The following is an 18,464-nucleotide window of genomic DNA, read 5'->3' as shown; positions in this document are numbered from 1 at the left end:
CAGTGGTGACCTCTGACCTCCCCGACGGCAACCTCTTCATCAGAGGGTAACAAGATTTACAGTGGTTGGTGTCCACCTTGCTCACTTAAGAAACATGTCACTGATCAGAGTTGAAGCCTTTGATCCAGGTGACTATCTCTACTGAGACTAAAGGATTGTAAATGATCACGTCACGTCAATGTCCTGCACCACATAGTGAACAAAACTTAGAAAAAGATTCAAACAAAACCTGAACCTAGTGCAGGGTCACAGGATAAGGGATAAACAAACTGACATCGTTATGTTTACAACTTTGGGCAGAGCAGTGCATTCTGGGATTCACCCCCCCCTCAACTTGACCATCGCTTCCAACTACTGTATGTTGTTCTTAAATATCTTTTGAGATGTTAAATTACTGTAGATGCTGGGAAAAAAAATATCTAAAGTTAAAGGTCAATGAAGCAGAAACGTGTGTGTGTGTGTGTGAGATGTGACTTATGTAATATTAAAAGCCATTAGATGTGTTGGATATCACACATGATCGCAGAGTGAGAAACGGGTTGGCTGTACCTGCAGGTAGGGTGGACTCACACAAACGTAGAGCGATTGAATCACACAAAAACACATACCAAAACAAATAGACACACAGAGCGAGACACACACACACACAGTGAGTCACAGCCGCACACTTAGAAACATTCACACACACTTGGGCAGCACATCAATGACTAATGAATGCTTGTTCTATCAGACACCAGATGATGCTCCACAGATTCACAAAGAGAGAACTGATCTTTTTGCGCCGAACCACAACACCGTCGTACACATCACAACAACCGTTAGAAAATGAATATTTAACGTTGACACAGACTAAAACAAAGACGGACAAACTTGGGTTTTTGTTCCAGGTACGCTGAAGAACACGCCTAACTTCATGAAGACAGTGTTCAAGGAACGACTCTGTTCCCGGATCTTAAATTGTAAATTTTTACTGGTGGTGCATCAGGGATGTGACTGAGTATTAGCAGAGAGTCTCTGAAATCAGTTATCATGTAGAATTACGCAGTTCATAGTGTTCCTACCTGCTGTGATGTCGTCATCAGTTACATCCATTTCCGAGGAGTGAGAGAGAGAGAGTTATATACAGTATATGTGTGTATATATATATAAATATATATATATAATTCATTTATTTATATGGAAATGCTCTGGATGAGCTGCCAGTGTTCTCATCGGGCGTCAGAACGGAGAAGAAATGTGATCAAAAAAAGCAAACACAGCAAGGATGTTTGACCCAGTCTGTTTATCAAAGGATATAAAGAGGCTTTCCTGCCCAACCGCCTCTGGGATTCACAGAGGCTGAGGATCAAAAACAGAGAGGAGATCATGTGAGGATCAGTTCTCTTTGGGGGAGAAAAAAAACACTGGTTCAGCCCAGAGGTCAGAGAAAATGGCTAGACTGGTGCTGCGCAGGTACGCAGAAAAGCTTCTCTAAAACAAACAACTAACCCAACATTAGCTACAGCAGCAGCAACAGAAGACATGTTCTTTCAGCTAGGGACAAGAAACTGGCACGATGGACCCTTGAAGTATCAACTGTAGGGCGTTTTAAACAAGGCAATGACTTCTTTGATGACTCCGTCAAAGTTCTCTACAGACACAGATGGATGGTGACCGTCGACAAATGATGGGCACCATGGGTTGGCACAGCAGCCGACATTGCAAATATGAGTGGTGCAGTTGGATCATTATGTAGAGACAACTATGTGGAATGTGTCCAGAATCTTCCTGTGAACGGAACGTGTTCCACAAAGATCCCAGACAGTTCCGACGCCAGAACAGAGACCAAGGAGGAACATGGAATAAGCGAGATGTTCATTAATGAAAAGGCCAGAGAGGTTGATGTGTTTAATGGCAAGAGGAGGGGGTTAATGATGTTCATCTGAGTGCGCTCGTGTGTGTGTGTGTGTTTAATCACCCGGATAACAAGAAGTCCCAATAAACTTTTATTACCTGCTTAACAAGACAAAAGACCTGATTATAACACACACACACGCACGCACACACACACACACACACATGCTCTATATTTACCGTTTTCATTTAGCCCTTATCTCTCCATTGGCAATTAAGCGTGACTTTTCATTAGCATCGTGCTAATGAATGAAGCAACTGAAGGAAACGGAGCTGAAGCTGCGCTAATCTCTGACAAAACAGCCTAATTAATACACACCCACCCACACACACACACACACACACAATCTTATGTACAGCAGTCAGTGCGTGCTGAAACTTCAGGTAAAGTAAAATAAAAAAAAACAAAACAATCGAATCACAAATGCCACCATGAGTTTGTGATAAACTGTAATTATACCTGGTATAATTACATGGATTGATCTAATGATGGACATACTCACACACACACACACCTAATGATGCTAAATAACAGACAAACAAAAATAAACTACAATGACTGAACACCTGATGCTTTGCTGTGATTGGATTAAAAAAAATGTTAAAAACAAATAAACTACAATGACTGAACACCTGAATACCTGATGCTTTGCTGTGATTGGGTTAAAAAAAAAGGTTTAAAAAAAAACTGTGTTGATGTTCAACTGTGAGCAGTTTCATGGTTAGTTTAAGAAATACAAAAAAAAGGAAAAATAATTAGGAAAACTCTGCAGACACACAGTTGAACCTGACTTTTTGTTGTATTGTGGTGTTGTGTGATTTCACATAACCAAGTCCATATTAAAATTTAATTTAAAATTTAACTGTTAAAATTTATTAAAATTAAAATTAATAAAAAATAACAAAGCCTTCCGATCACAGAGCAGATGAGTGAGTGGAACACGGTTCCTCCATTTGGTTCGATATCTACATGTCACTACATTTGTCGTTTTAGCGTCAGTGACAAAACTACAAATTGTAAAACTAGCAAAACCAGTAACCTAACAGACTTAAAAAACAAACAAACAAATGGAGATAAAAAATAAATAAATATATATTATTATTTATTTTCAACCCTACTTGTCCTTGCATGAAGCCAACAAACGTGTCAACTTATTTGTTTGTATTTCAAGCTGTTGCCATCAAGCGGATGCCTAGAAATTAATTTATCATCCAAACTGCTGCCATCAGAAAATGTTGCTAGCAAAAACCGTATTTTCCAGGCTATAAGTCACTTGGGAGTATAAGTCACACTGGCCAAAAAAATGCACAATGAAGAATAAAAAAAAACATACTCATATAAGTCGCTCCAGAGTACACGCAGCACCAGCCACCTGGGGTGCACTAGAGTAGCAGATACTGGTACACAAGCCAAGAGTGCCCTCTAGTGGCTGTCAGTGTAAAAATAACAAACACGTCAACTTATATATTTTAAGATATAAGTCGCACCTGGGTATAAGTCGCTAACCCAGCCAAAGGATGAAAAAAGGTGCAAAATAATCTAGAAATTACAGTAGTTGTTGCTGCGTTGACTCATAAATGACAAAAGTCGAGCCACATTCAAACCTTGTCACTTCATTTTGGTTAGAATTCCATCGAACACCTGCATTTTTAGTTGTCTGTAATTGTTTATACGGGAAAATATGAAGAGGAAGAGTAGTTAAGGAAATGGAAATGGAATGGAAAGTTAGAGTTAAAACTACCTAGAATTTTGAAAAACACCAAGTTAGGAAATTCACTAAATTACTAAGTAGTAAATTAGTAAAGTAGCAAAACACAAGCACACACATATAAACACAAGGCCAGGACTATAACTCAGCTGTCCTGACCAAGGGGAAGGGAAGGGGAGAGCAGAGAGAGAGAGGGAGGGAAGGGAGATGAGGGAGAAAGAGGAGAGAGAGGGATGTGGAGGAGGGGAGGATGGATGACAGGGAGGAGGAGGGAGAAGACACTCTGCCCTGCTCCAAGGTCAAGCTTGTCATGTCAGCCATGACACATCGCTCCCAGCATGCCTTGTTAACCTCCAGGACCTGCTCCCTTTCCTCCTCCTCTCCTCTCTCTGTGGTTGGATCTCCTCTTCTCCCTGAACCAGCCTTTCTCCTCTTTTTAATTTGACTTTTCTCCTTCTTCTTCAATGTCTAATAGAACTTTTAAAATAAATAAAATGAATAAATGTGTTTCTAATTGTCAGTGCTCCGTTTATTCTGTGAGGGAAATCATTCTTTGCATTTAATACTAGTCGTAGTAGTGGTGGTTTGGTGAGGTGGTGACAAAGGTAGTAGTAGTTGTAGTTTATGTCGAACATGTGAGATAAAGAATCATACTGTGGTGACAGAGATGGGTTTTAAATTGGTATCTGTATTTGTCTAAATGTATTTTGAAGTCAACAGGATATGACTGGTGATATTAGAAGAAAAGTGCAGAACAAAAGAAGAGAAAACCTCCTTCAAACAAAAAAAAAACAGTAGATACATAAAAATTTAATTTAAAAAAGTTTAAGGACTGAACAGTAAAAAATTATAAATATATATAAGAAAGAAAGAAAGAAAAAGGCCAGAAAAGAGAAGAAGAAATGTCAATAAGAAAGGCAGAAGGTAATAAAAAAAAAGGCAGAAATGAAGAGAAAAACAACAGAATAAAAATACCAAAAGAAAGACGGCGAGAAAGAAGGCAGCGAGAAAGGCAGAAAAAGATACACAGAAATGTGAGGAGAGAGGCAGAACAAAGGTAGAAAGAAAGAGACACGGAAAGAAAGAAAAATCAAAAGATGTTTAAATTGAAAATACACAGAGAGTGAATCAAGCAATCATGAAAACAAGCAGAAATAGACCGAGAAAATGTGATGAGAGGCAGGTGAAGAGACAAGAAGGTAATCCAGACGGTCAGAACAGAAGCAGAGGAAAGTATCTAACAACAGCAGTTCGATGAAGGAAACAACGGGAGGCAAAAAAAAAGACGCTTGACATAGAGAATAAACTAAAAAAAAAAAGAGAAACGAGAGCAAGAGGTAAAGGCTGACCACTACTGAGTGATCAAAGAAACAGCTGCTCCTCTCACCGATTGACCCTCAAACACTCAACAATACCACTGACTGTGTTTTAATCCACTGTGTGTGAACATCCATGTGTTAACTGTGTGTGTGGTGAGGGTGTTTAGCCCCACTCCACCCCTGAGTAAAGGAGGGGGTACGTTTTGGTACCCAGCCTCGGTGCCTCTCTGCTGGGTAGCTCTGAGATAAAAGCCTCAGGTTCTTCCTCCGCTACTCTTTCGTTTCTGTGACTAACGTGGTTTCTGCGGCCCGGGTGACATTTGTTATGATGTGACCTGAACGATCCAATCACAACGGTCTTTGATTTGTCTAATTTATTCCTTCCTGAAATTTAGGATCAAAATTACTCTCCACTGTGGGATCTAGAAAAACAGGAAGCAGAGAAGAAATGAATATTCCATGAGGAGAAGGATGTGATGGTCTTGTCACTACAGAAGCTACAGAATCCACAGCTAGAAGCTGTGTTTTTCTTCAATTCACACGAGTACATCAGCGTTATGTTCAACTAAACAGGCCCAGGTTCACCCACACTCTGTACAGAAATTGTGAGTTAATTGAAATTAGGAGATGATTTTATTTCATTAAATATACTTTTTGTGACATTATTGTGTGGCGCTTTGGCCCAGAGGCAATGTCTCTGTCATTGGTGTGGAACCCCAGCGTTCACCTCCTGGGCAAGATCGGTTGGTACCTTCCAGTGGACTCACCACCCGCAGGAAGGTTCAGGGGGGTTGGTACGGTGCAGTGTGATTTGGGTGGCGACTGCTGCCCCCGCGACCTGGTAACGGATAAGCGGATGAAAATGGATGGGTGGATGGGTGGATGGATGGATGGATGGATGGATTTTCCAGGTGTAACAACATGGGTATGTGTGAAAAGCTTCTCTAACTGACCATTTAATGCACGTGAAGGTCACTATGTATCTGTATATTAACGCACAAAAAACCCGACGACAGTTTTTACAGAAATCTCCACGCGACAGTTTTGTAAAATACTGTGTTTTCATAAAACAATGAATGGTGCATGACGACCTGTTTAACTCTGAGTGCAGGTCAACAACACCCACAACTGCTGTTTCCTTTGTCTTTTAAACACTTGCAGGAAAAGGTCAGTGTGTGTGTGTGTGTGTGTGTGTGTGTCTTTAGCTCCATGCTGTGCCACTGGAACTCCCACACAGGCTCAGTGACATTTTCCAGGCACTAAAAGCTAATGGATAAGTACAGGTGTTTTCCTTCAAACAAGTGTGTGTCTGTTGCTGTAGAAGAAGAAGGAGGAGGAGAAGGAGAAGAAGGAGCTATGTGGCTGTATGTGTGTGTGTGTGTGTGTTTGTGCGTATCCCTGTTACTTTTAATGTGGGGACATTTTGCAGGTTAAAAATTAGGGAATAGGAATAGATTATGGTCAGATTACAGTTGGGGCAAGGATTAATGTCTATGTGAAGTGCTCACAAAAAAAAAACAAAAAACGTGAAAACAGTTTGTTATAGCTGTGTAACTATGTCAGGCGTGGGGAAATTTTTTTGACTCGCGGGCCAAAATTTGTCCTAAAATTTGACAGTGGGGCCGGGTGAGAAGCAGATGGATAGAGCGTTGGTGTGAACTAAGATAAATGACATGTAAATGTCATGCATTAAGGGTAAATGCTAAAATGCTCTTATCATTTTCTATGCCATCTATTGGGGAAACGTGGGTAAAGTATGATGATAAATAAAGATATAGATCAATTATATCATTTGGAAAAGTTTGGCAGGCGGGATTAGAAAGCTAAACGGGCCGCATCCGGCCCCCGGGCCTTAGTTTGCCCATGCCTGATCCATGTCCATCACAGTATTAGCGCATTCTCTTATGTGGTACACACATCACCAGGCCTTAGTTTGCCTATGCCTGATCCATAGAGCATTCTCTTATGTGGTACACACATCAGGTTCAAAGGTCATGCATATTCGGCAACATTGGCCACTGCTGGCCAAAGCACTCTCCCACTCTCAAACACACACAGAGCTGTGTGGATCATCAATTTCCACCTAAGTCCATTGCCTGGTATACTACTAACTCAGGAATGGAACCTGTCTGACATTGACTTTGTCTGACTTTGTCCAAACCTTTCCATGAGTATGACAGAACTCAACTGCTGCAGTTTTAACTTTGTTTCCCACTACCCGAGTCGATCCATCTGAGCGATGCACACATACAGTATATGTGTGCATGACAACGGAAAACTATTTCATCAGTCAGGACACCAGTATATTCTAGTATTCGATTCACACCACACCTGTAGACCTTATACTTTTGGGTATTTACTGACAGTAAAAAGATATTCAGGGCATTTCCAGGGACAAAAACAAAAGGTCTTCACTCTGCCGGGTTCAAAGAAAAAGAAAACTGTTCCCCTTCAAAGTACGTGAGGAGGAAACAAGTGGCCTTTTACCAACAGACAGAGGTTCAGGTTCGACAACTTCTCTGGGGGATTCGACACATTCCCTAACTCTCCCTTGACGTTCCAGGATTTCCAGGACTAGCAGGAGTCATCTTACTGTCTGTTCCAGTCCTGCTGTGCAGCACACAGATCAAATTCAATGACCCTTTAACCTCTCTCTCTCTCTCTCTCTCTCTCTCCCTCTCACTCTCCCCTCCTCTCCCTACCCCTTCCATCCCCCTCTCCATCCTTCCTCCTCCTTCCTCCTCCTCATCCCCTGAGGTCACTGCTCCATCACTCCTGCTGCCTTCCCCGCCTGCGGTACTGCTGTGGTAACACAACACTGACTGCTGCCCGTTTCTATGGCAACCATTCCCCTGAGAAACAACCCCCCCCCCATCAGCAGCATCCTCAGCAAAATACACACACACACACAAACATTTTAGATGACCGTTTCTAGTAAAAGAAGGTGGAGATTCACCTTTCTTCCCATCAGCAGGTCTAACTATAGATGGAGAGAAGGAGAGAAAGATAGAGAGAGGGAGAGAGAGAGAAAGATGGAAAGCAAGAGAGAGAGATATAGAGAGAGAGGAGGGATGAGAGACGGACAGACAGAAAGTTGCCAGTTCAAGTAGACAAATGAAAGAAATAAAGTTTTTTGTGCTTGGTTCAAATGCAGTAGGTTTGACAGATGAGCCAATCTGACCAATCAGAGTTTTTGTACTGAGAAATAACAAGTTAACTTAAAACGTCATCTAACATGCTTGAACTGCTTCGGTCCTTCTGTCTCTAAAAAACTGATTTCAGTCTCTTAACAAGAGACTGACCAACAATGGATCCTCCATCAGGTAAAGTGTACAACCGAACGACATTGTTTACACTCGCCTAAGTTTTCGTTACACTGTTTCTTTGGACTGGAAATGGAAGTTTGCACAACTTCATCAACTACTCACTCTCCCATACAGAAGGCCGCAGAGAAAATATCGGCTTAAGACAGAAAGCGCGAAGTGTCAGGAAGCAGTAGATTTAAATCTTAGGTCTACACACGGTGAGACACTTACGAGAGCTGACCGTGTCCACATACTGAGGGAGGTAAGGCGCCCACATGTCGATGGTTTCCTTGCGTCCACATTGGCCGATCCTTCTTAGCTCCGCCAACAGAAGGGCCTGTGCAGCTTCTCGCACCTGGGACCAAACACAGTCAAGTTTTAGAAATTAATTTATTATTTTATATAATGGTAATATTTCTATTATGATTATTGAGACTACAGAGGTCACAATACCAATACTGTATACGTAAGTGATGAAATTTTAGGTTTGTTAAACTTTATCTGAACATTGTCGTCTTTGATTAACAGCAGTAAATGATTTAACCGTCTTAATAACCCCCGAATGTCAACACATCTGGGATTAAGTATATAATATAAACAAAATAATTGCTCTTACTTTAAAAAAAAAAAAGAAAAATATTATAAACACAAATTAGAAAAGCCTTAATATTAGAAAATATTAAGGCTCGCTATTCATATAATATTGACACATCTGGGATTAAGTATATAATATAAATAAAATAATTACTCTTATTTAAAAAAATATATAATATTAATAGAAAGCCTTAATATTAGAAAACATTAAGGCTTGTTATTCATATAATATTGATAGACATGGTCATAAAAAGTCTCCAAATCTAGCGCCAAAGTTAAAACTAGAAACTGATGACCTGCTTTTATTTGCAAATGTGATTGGCTGGTAGAAGCATGTTGGGAAATTTGGAAGCGCTAGAAATACTCAATATTACCCAACGAAGAGAGTGTGACAGCACTGGAGCTACATTTAGCTGCTTTTGTTGAATAGAAATTCAGGTAGAAGCAAGAAGAGGTAATCATTTTCCAGGGTAACTTCAAGGACTTCAAGGATGTGTTTTTGTTTCATGACAGTAAGATATGTCATTCATTTTCCAGGTTATGTGTGATTCCCGTTTGTGTACATTTCAACATCAATAAATATAAGATGTGATTGTTACCTCCAAACAGCGGTCCTGCCATCTCCGGGCCAACATCTCCAGTAGAGGTGGTCTGTACTTGTCCAGGCCCAGAAGGTCAGGAAGCATCACACAATGCATGGCTGCCAACTGACTCCAACCTACACACACACAGACACACACACACACACAGGTACAGCATTACCATAGGGAGAGTTGTACTGGTGCACAAACCTCACTGCTGTCAAGGTTTTATTGAACCACTCAACCTGATTTCTTTACTGTGGGAGTTCTCTGTTGAAAGATTGTCTGAAGGTAGGTCAGAACCAACCATCACTAGGGGGCAGTAAATTAAAGTTACCACAAGTAAAATGACAGGATTCACCTGACATCACCAACAAGGCTGATGAGATTCTTCAACGTTAGGGTAACTAATCCTAAAAGTAAATTAAACTCATCATGTAACTATCCTGAAGTACAGTCAATATTATGAATTATCAATATCACGGTGTAAAAACATTAAAGCGACTGTGACTATTCCCTGGCAATAATGTTAAATTCACCACCTCCATACGGTCCATATTCTCATTACTGCTAAACATCACGTGTGACAGCAGTGAGTTTCCCGAATAAACAACAACTTTATCGTCATCGTAAACACACTAACAACACATTAACAAATGGCGGGAAAATAACTGACACTGTATTTAGTGTACGTTGTCATTTCTGAACCAGAGCTGGGTTTTGTGCGAAACGCTAAATGTTTTGCTATGTTGTTTCCAAAGGAAACAGCTGGGTTTTGTGCGAAACGCTAAATGAAAAATTTATGAAGAATTATCGGAACAAAAGTTTCAATGCGTTTGAATGCGTCAGCATCCATGTGTTTTGCGTTGCTCTAAGTCAAGACATGTTATTTGCACATATTGAAGGACGAATTAAATATCATCTCAATGCTTATTGTGTTTGTGTCTAGTTTAACAGAGACAGCCCACGACTCTAGAATGACACAATTGTCAGATGGATCATTGAGTGACTGAAGACTGATTAATATGGTTGAAAAAAAAAAAAATTCACTGAATTCTGAATTCTTTTGACAGAAACTCTTGACAAGTGACCATCACAATGGTCCAACAACTCCATAAAAAACAACACTGAGTTATACTTTTACATATTTTTTTTTCATATTAATAATTCCACCATAATTTTATCCTATTTAGAAATGTTGATTCATCTGGATTAATCCTCATCTATAACTGTGAATAATTGGGACATTAGTTTTAACTGAGCGACAACATAAGAAGCATTGTTATGGCAGAGCGAGGGAATCAGCTGTCTGCACATTGGTTTGTGTCAATTCTGTTTACTGCACTGTGGTTCACATCAGAAATGTAAAATGTCAAAACATGGGTTTTAAAAATCCATTCCTGTTTAACACGTACAGCAAAGACCACTTTAGACTATCTGAAACATCTAGTGCACAAGTGCTTCCCAGAATGTCATCCATTTTTACGTCCTCAATGCCTCTCAGTAAAAACAAAAGAGACAGTGGGGTTACGTTAGGACAGCAGGATAGCTTTTTTTTGTGTGGAGAAATTCACCAAAACATGCTAAAAGTGGTTTATTTATGTTTGAGCGGTGCAGAACCCAGGACTAATTATGTTTAGTTTGTCCAACTTTGTAATAAAGGGAGCAAAACCTTTGGTTACCACGTGCACATTTTTAGGTGACGCTCGAATGACATCAGTTTTATACCAATTTCTTGGCATAAACAATTATTTCCCTCACATTTATTGTGGTGATGACAGCACATTATTGCATTATCTGAATTGAATGAATTGAAATATGGACTGAAAGATTCATTTCATCAAAAACAAGCACCAAAAACCACATATATTGTAATGATCAATATATGGTTCCCAAGGAGAATGATAGCAGTAAGATGAGTAAAAATGTACTTCTGAGGTTTTTGAGTAGGAAAGAAATTCCAATACTGTAAATTTCTTTTCCAGGCGATGTACACAGGACTTACCTTTTCAGAACAGGTATAACAGGTATATACAGAAACCAGCAATACTCTATGCAGAGGTTGACAGATTTAAATGATTTTAAAAACAGTGACATGTCAACTAATCAGTCAACCTTTAGTTAGAAAAACTTGAAAACTGTCTTGCAGAAAACTCATCATAAAACTCATTTTAACAAAGGAGTCTATGATATTTATACTTTCTTCCATCTTCAAATATTTACATTTTCCTCCAGCTCAAAACTCAGGGGCTGAAAATAAGGAAGAAAGAACCTGGTGGTTCTGTAGTACTGGATTTAACATCATTTTTTTCTGAAAATGAGGTTTACATTTCCAGATAAATAAAGGTCATTTTTTTCCTCTATAAAAAAAAAATAACAGCACCAACTGGCGAAATCAGGTTTCTGCAGGTCAGTATCAAACAAACACACACAATGCATAAACATTAATACGGTCCTTGTTCAAAAGAATCTACTGGTACAGCCAGGGAAGGAGTCTCTGTGTGCATGCTTGCTGTTTTCTTTTTTTTTTTTTTTTTTTTTTAGAATAAACCTTTAAAAAATGACATGCAAAAAGTTTTTCATTTATAAAGTCACTTTTGCCGATGTACCAAAGAATCAAAATTGAAATCACATTCATTGTTCCAGAAAGCGGGCAACGAACCAACAACCTGTAAGAAAAAATGACTGCAGTTTAAGAAGAAAAATAAGTCGGATCTCACGTTTTCTGTACCTTGTTTGTAGATCATTTTTCAATTTTGTAGTTTGTAGAGTCATATTTAATAATGTTTTTTAAAGTGTTGGGTAAATTGGGACTATTTATATTCAAGTGAACATATTGTGGGACTATTTATATTCAAGTGAACATAACTCGAATTGAATTATGTTTTGTGACATTCACTGGTTCAAGCAGGTGAAAATAGCAAGCATGCAAACAGAGAGCAAAGACACGCAGAGACATTAGGACATCTAGGCTCAGAGACAGAGAGACATTAAACAGCAAATAAAAGGACGTTGGGGCAGGACATAGAACTGCTTTAAATGCACCTTCAAATGTGTCAGATTCACTTATTTGCAGATGACCCAATGTTTGTGTCTTTAAACGGAGGGCTTGTGTTTTTTTACTTGTAGTCGTTGGTTTTGGAGCAAATTGAATGATTAATATGGGCCTAAAGGTTTGACCAGGTACATATTTATTAGTAGTATTGTCTGATAAACTGTTAATTTAGGCTTTCAAAATTATTATAACACAAATACTACCATATTTGGTCATATTCGACATCTTAACTGGAAACAGTGAACTCATTCTGCACCGATTTCTCAAAACTGACAGGATTGAAAGTGGACTAAAGTCAGTGAGGACGGACAGGTACAAACGGATACACACAGTGCTGCAGACCAGAACGAGGACAAAACTGGAGCGAGACACCTGAGATGAAAACCCAACACTTGCTGCAGGGGGGGAAAAACAAGACTGATGCAAGAGAAGAGATATGAGGCGACGAGACCCGAGGAGAGAAGATGAATAACTGATAGAGAGAGCATAGGGGAGGGGAAGAATTATGATGACATAAAGACAGAGAGTGAAAGCGGGAGAGTACAATGAAAAATAGAAAAAGGAGGGGAAAATGAAAAGGTTATGGAATGTGGGGAGGAGAGAAGGGAGAAACTGAAAGACAGGAGAAAGGACACTACAGGAGAGAAGATCCGGTAGAAAAGGATTTCCAAAGACAAAGTAAAGAAGTATGGCTGCGAAACGTTTCCTAAGTGGTACCCGTCAGGTCAGTCTGTACCTTCATTTACTGTGGGGATGTTATAAGAAGCAGAGCCGGGGCTGAGGGAACCAGAGGCCCCCTGGGCAAGACCCCCAGGGGCCCCCGGAACCCCAGCAGCAGTGGCAGAGCTGATGTTGGCTGCGGCAGCTACAGCAGCTTGCAAAGGAAGAGAAGGAGAGAAATAGTCAAGAGGAAAGAACAGGTTAGGAAAGTATGCAGTCAATATACAAAGATATATAGAAGGAAACGAAACAAGTCGTCAGGAATGAATTAACGCAATGATAGCAAAGAAACAAAACCAAAAGAAAAACCCACAGAGAGCGTAACGTAATGTTGGTATTTACATAAGACTAAATAATCCTTAGAAAAACATAAAAGGAAACAAGTTACAGCTTAGTACGGCAGAAATGACCCAATTAAAAATAGAAAATTTTAGGAACATAATCCATGCCGCGTTGCACCACAACACCGTCTGGGAGATTACATCATGTGCTACATTAGTAGATCCAGAGATTGGACAGAATCTTCGTTGTGAAACTTGACTTGATGAGAAAGCAATAAAGGATTATCCACAGAAACTCAGAGAGTGATGGGAACCGTTGTAAGAAGGCACAGACGGTTACAAAATCCACAGTAAGAAGGCGAAATATTCGCTGTTAGATTGATGCTAAAAAAAATGAACCTTCACAAACCAAAACATTATTTTTTGCCAAACCCCAAGACAGAGACTAAGACGTGAAAGGATATAGGAAATATAATGAAAAAAAAATTACTAAGCACCTGCCTGTGTCATTCTACATCGGTTATAAAATTACAAATTACCTTACTTAATTTGTTTATTTTAGAGAGATTCTTTAAAAACAGCCTGTAGATCCAGAGGAATTACAGCTCTACATTATTAAAAGGCTTTTAGGCAACAACTTCAAAAGGAATATGAAAAATGTAAAGGGTGTGTATGGTTAGACAAAACAAAATCCATCATATAAGACAGTATACGTACACTGTATATTTATCTTACAATAAGTAAGTAAACAAGTTTCATTTTCTTTAAGCCCAGAAATATGAAACTTGGTATTAACAAAGATCACATGATGCTACTTACTTCCCATCACATGAATTTGACAACAAACGACGGAAGCACGGTTCTTTTTGACACACAAAAAAAGTGTTTTTCTTGCATTAACAGACACTTCACAAATCAGACGCAACAGGTACCTCTCATTATTAAAACAGATTGGATGCAAGAGAAAACCAAAGATCACAGAAATAGGAGAATACGTCCTGTGATCGTGAAGAAAGGAGGAGAGGTTGAAAGGAGAGCATAGAGAAAGAAAGATAGCAAGGAGACAAGAAAGGAGTGTATATTGACCAACAGATGGACATAGTGAATGGGAGACACACTGTGGGACCATAGTGTTTGCAGTGGCAGCGTGAAGCCATGCAGTCAACAACAGTGGGAAGATCGGAATAGACAGAAGAACACTGAAAGATAGACACTGAAGATGAGAGCAGTCAACGACAGCCTGGGAGCATAGGTGTGAGCAAATAATGGGTCATTTTGAATGAGACGTTGCTGCAAATATATATTTGCTCTACATCATCATCACTGATGACTCAGTAAAAACACTTTATAAGATGGATTTCTCTGAGAGAAGCCTGGATGATAACATTAGGTTATGCTGTATGCAGACGATATGTTACTGTTCTCCCCCAAAGTTTTAGACCTTCAGTTTTAGACTTTGATTTTTCGATATGGATTTTATAAGTACCTATACTGATGACAAGGAGAGAAAGATTCTTGACACATAATGACTTTCCGTGGGCAATATTATCTTATTGTCTCAATATAGGCCAAGTCTGGTAGAATTCAAATGTTAAAAACACTCTTATTTCTCCAACAACACTTCAAACAAATTCCACCGTGTTGAGGCATGCCGCAAAATGCTAACAGAATCACAAAATGTCTTCACATGTACATTACCATGTCAACCAGGACTAAATTTCGGGCACATGAGCTGCATTGCAGCCAGCAGGCATAAAGTGTTCACCTGCTCCAAGCATTAAAATATTTAACGTTTTTTTTTTTTGTTCCAGTGTAGTCTGCTTTTTCTAGAACTTCTCTAGAAACTCTAGAAAACTTTTTTTTTAAAACTCTTTGAATACCTTCCTTTCTTCCTCTTTTTCCTTCCTTTATTAATTTTTTTTTTAAATAAAAAAAATAGTACAATTTCTGATTTGACACATTAAAAGCTTGAAGTCTAGGATTTTTTTAAGTCTACATTCTGAAGTAGCAAGTCTAACATTTGGTACGTTTTACACCCTGTTTGGTCTCTTTATATTCCTCTGAGTGGCGCAGTATATTAGAGGGGCCTCCTCATTTATTTCCATGTGAAAAGAAACACAGTGCTCTCTCCTTCCCTCTCACACACAAACGCATGTGCGCACGCGCGCACACACACACACACCCCAGGTTGAAGTAGCTGGCTGTGTGGAGGTCACGGCCCAGGGTTCTCTCTGAATGCTGGTGAATAGGCGTGTGGCATGAATAAGTCCCTGTGCTGATCACACTTGGCCTCCATTAGCGTGGGACAATAGCAGTGAACAACAGCACCCCCACCTGAGGGCGCCACCCATGGCACATGTGTGTGTGTGTGTGTGTGAGCTCGTGTGTGTTTGTGTGTGTGTGGTAGGCAGATGGTGACGGCTGGTTAAAACTGTTCCCTGCAGCGACACAGAGCAGGGTTCTCTTCAGCATCAAACACTTTCTTTTCCTAAGTGAAATTCTTGCTCTCGTTCTCCTTGGTTATTGTTTAGGTCTACTCTCGTTTATACACCACTTCCTGTCCTTTCAAATATGTTAAGCTTTGTTTAGACAGTCCAGTCCAGTTGAATAACTCAAACTTACACACCCAAAAATAAAAAAATGTATCCAAACCTGTACCTGGTCACGACTTTGCATACAGCAACTTTTATAATGTTGTTTAAATATGTTTTTCATTTTTTGTCTTTTAACACCACTGGACACAATGGTTTACAGAGAGATCGGACACATAATGCAATGGTGACACAGGTGCATCTACTCACTAAGAGTGCTCCCATCAAGCTGAGTGCGAACAGTTCTCCTAGTTCACCGTTTCCACAGCAGGATATTTGGTTTACGTTAGCTGTGGTTTCCCTAAAACAGCCAATTTGCTTGTGCTGCCTGGGACTGCTTGTAAACAACATATTGTCTTTTCAATGCTGTCTATGAGCAACAACTCAAGGTAGTGTTGATGATTGCGGGTTTGGATCATTGTAAAGATGTGGTTTGACATTTAATGGAGTATGGTTCTTTTTCTAACTGATGGCAAGGTTCATAAATTTTAATTTGTAAAGAACAAAAAAAAAACCTGCATTTAAAAACATGGAAAAAGTCCTGCAAAGCCCCACAGAGTGGAACAGCAGAGGCTTCGTGCTGTGAGATTTTGGAGGGTTTTTTTTTGTTTTTTTTTGTCTTGTACAATTCTCTGTAGGTTTTATTGCCAGTGGGCTGCATTATCAAGCTCATGCCCCACCCTCCCTGCACGACCCTGGGGATGTGTGATGTGAGTACCCCTCTTTTTGTAGTTACCTTGTTTGATCTGGGCCTGTAGCGCCGGGCAGGAGGGCTGAGGGGGGACGGCCGGCGTCCTGCGAGGAGACTCCGGGGTTCCTCCTGGTCTGGGAGGCCTGCAGGAGTAGATCACAAAGGAGGAGGAGGCATGAAATATTTAAGGAGGGATGGGAGGAGGAAGAGAAGAAGAGCCAGGACACACACAAAGACAAAATAATATAAAGATACACACTTCCATATATAAGACCAAGACTTCACCCAAACAGTTTTGAAGCACAAGATTGAATTTCTTTGTGTACGTGTGTCTGTGTGTGTGTGTGTGTGTTGTCTTTCACAGGCTCCAGTCTATTGAATTTTGGGTGGAGGACACCATCCAGAGTCTGAACAGACTGGAGGCGTCTCTAACTTCCAGAGACACACAAACACTTCCAATACAACAATCAATGATGCGATCGATGGCCGTTACCAGGCAACACATGGCTGTTAGGGAGCTCCACGGGAAGGAGGTTCAAAATTTGGGAAAAACTAACTATGTAAGAGGATTCTCGGATCAAGAAGAAAAAAATCATTTAAATTAGCAGCTTTTAAGTTGGTGCCAAGGTTTAGATAAGAGTCAGGTTAATGAACAAATCCAACATGCAGGACAGGAAAACGGCAACTAAGACTAAAGTGTTCTTTGTGGTTTCCTCAGATTGTTAATAAAGAGGAAAAAATGACAAAGAATTGACACAAAGTGTGTGTTTCTGTGTGGTGAATCACAGTTAGTTCTCTCTCATACTGGAGGGGAAAAAAAGGTTTAATTAAAAAGACGTAATCTCTTTGAAATGCGTTCCAGGTTCTGTTTCTAAATTACTTCATGTTATGTTCAACAAATTGAATTGGTTTTAAAGAACAGGTTAATTAGAGGTTTTTTTTTTCAATAATTCATTCAAAGTATTTGTGTCAGCGCAGTTGCTCTTCTTGTTTTCTGCATGGAAAAAAAAACAGCTGTTGTTTTTTTTAAGAAATTTAAATAAAAAAAAATAAAAAAATTACAACTTCTATTTTATATTTAAAAACATTTCACACATGGCTATAAATACGTTTACAGTTACATGTTTTTGAAGCCTAGGATGCCGGTGTTCTATCAGATTAAGATGCCTATAGTTTGATACATGGTGTACTTTTCTGATGCTGATGATGAATTGTTCTATCAGATTTGTAGGCACAACCATTTTTCACAAATAAGTAATATATTTCATTCATTTTAAATGTTGCATCCATGTATAAACTTCTAAAGTCAAGTTCATCTAAAAACAGTGTTAATGTTAAATAGTATTAGGTATATTAATCCCTTAGGGAGTTATTCACCCATCAGAAAGGCATACTGTGTATAAAACTATACTGTACAAATCTGACAGTGTAGGAAAATAATAAAAAAACTGAACAAATTAAACTATGTTGTGGAATGTAAAGAACTTTAAAAAATAGAAAAACAAAATAGGAAACATACATACACACACACACACACGTACAGACACATTTATTTTTTTACACAGATGAGGCGGTGAGGTGCATTCAGGGAAACACTGGCCAAAAAAACATGCACCTGCTCACACTCCCACCCCTCTATCCACACTGACTCACCCACACACACACACACACACACACACCTGCTCCTACTGCCTTTCACTGTAACACACACAAAAGAGATACACT

General features: G+C 39.5%; 2 protein-coding genes across 2 annotated transcripts in view; one reads left to right on the top strand and one right to left on the bottom strand.

Moving 5' to 3' along the window:
• Positions 1–18,464, top strand: part of LOC103389163 (threonine synthase-like 2) — a 649,915-nt gene that overhangs the window by 318,841 nt on the left and 312,610 nt on the right. The gene's annotated exons all lie outside the window — the stretch shown is intronic.
• wdr7 (WD repeat domain 7) overlaps positions 7,881–18,464 on the bottom strand; it is a 28,766-nt gene continuing 18,182 nt past the window's right edge. The window contains exons 19-21 of the mRNA XM_025062853.1: positions 16,785–16,882; positions 9,420–9,538; positions 7,881–8,581 (exon numbers count right to left, since the gene is read on the bottom strand). Of these exons, the coding sequence (XP_024918621.1) occupies positions 8,423–8,581; positions 9,420–9,538; positions 16,785–16,882 (376 nt within the window). The 3' untranslated portion in view covers positions 7,881–8,422. The remainder of the gene's footprint in view (positions 8,582–9,419; positions 9,539–16,784; positions 16,883–18,464) is intronic.

The sequence above is a fragment of the Cynoglossus semilaevis genome, chromosome 14 (assembly GCF_000523025.1).
Source record: "Cynoglossus semilaevis isolate Cse_v1.0 chromosome 14, Cse_v1.0, whole genome shotgun sequence".
Lineage (NCBI taxonomy): Eukaryota > Metazoa > Chordata > Actinopteri > Pleuronectiformes > Cynoglossidae > Cynoglossus > Cynoglossus semilaevis.
The sequence above is the reverse complement of the archived record's forward strand: the minus strand, read 5'-3'. Positions and strand labels throughout refer to the sequence as shown.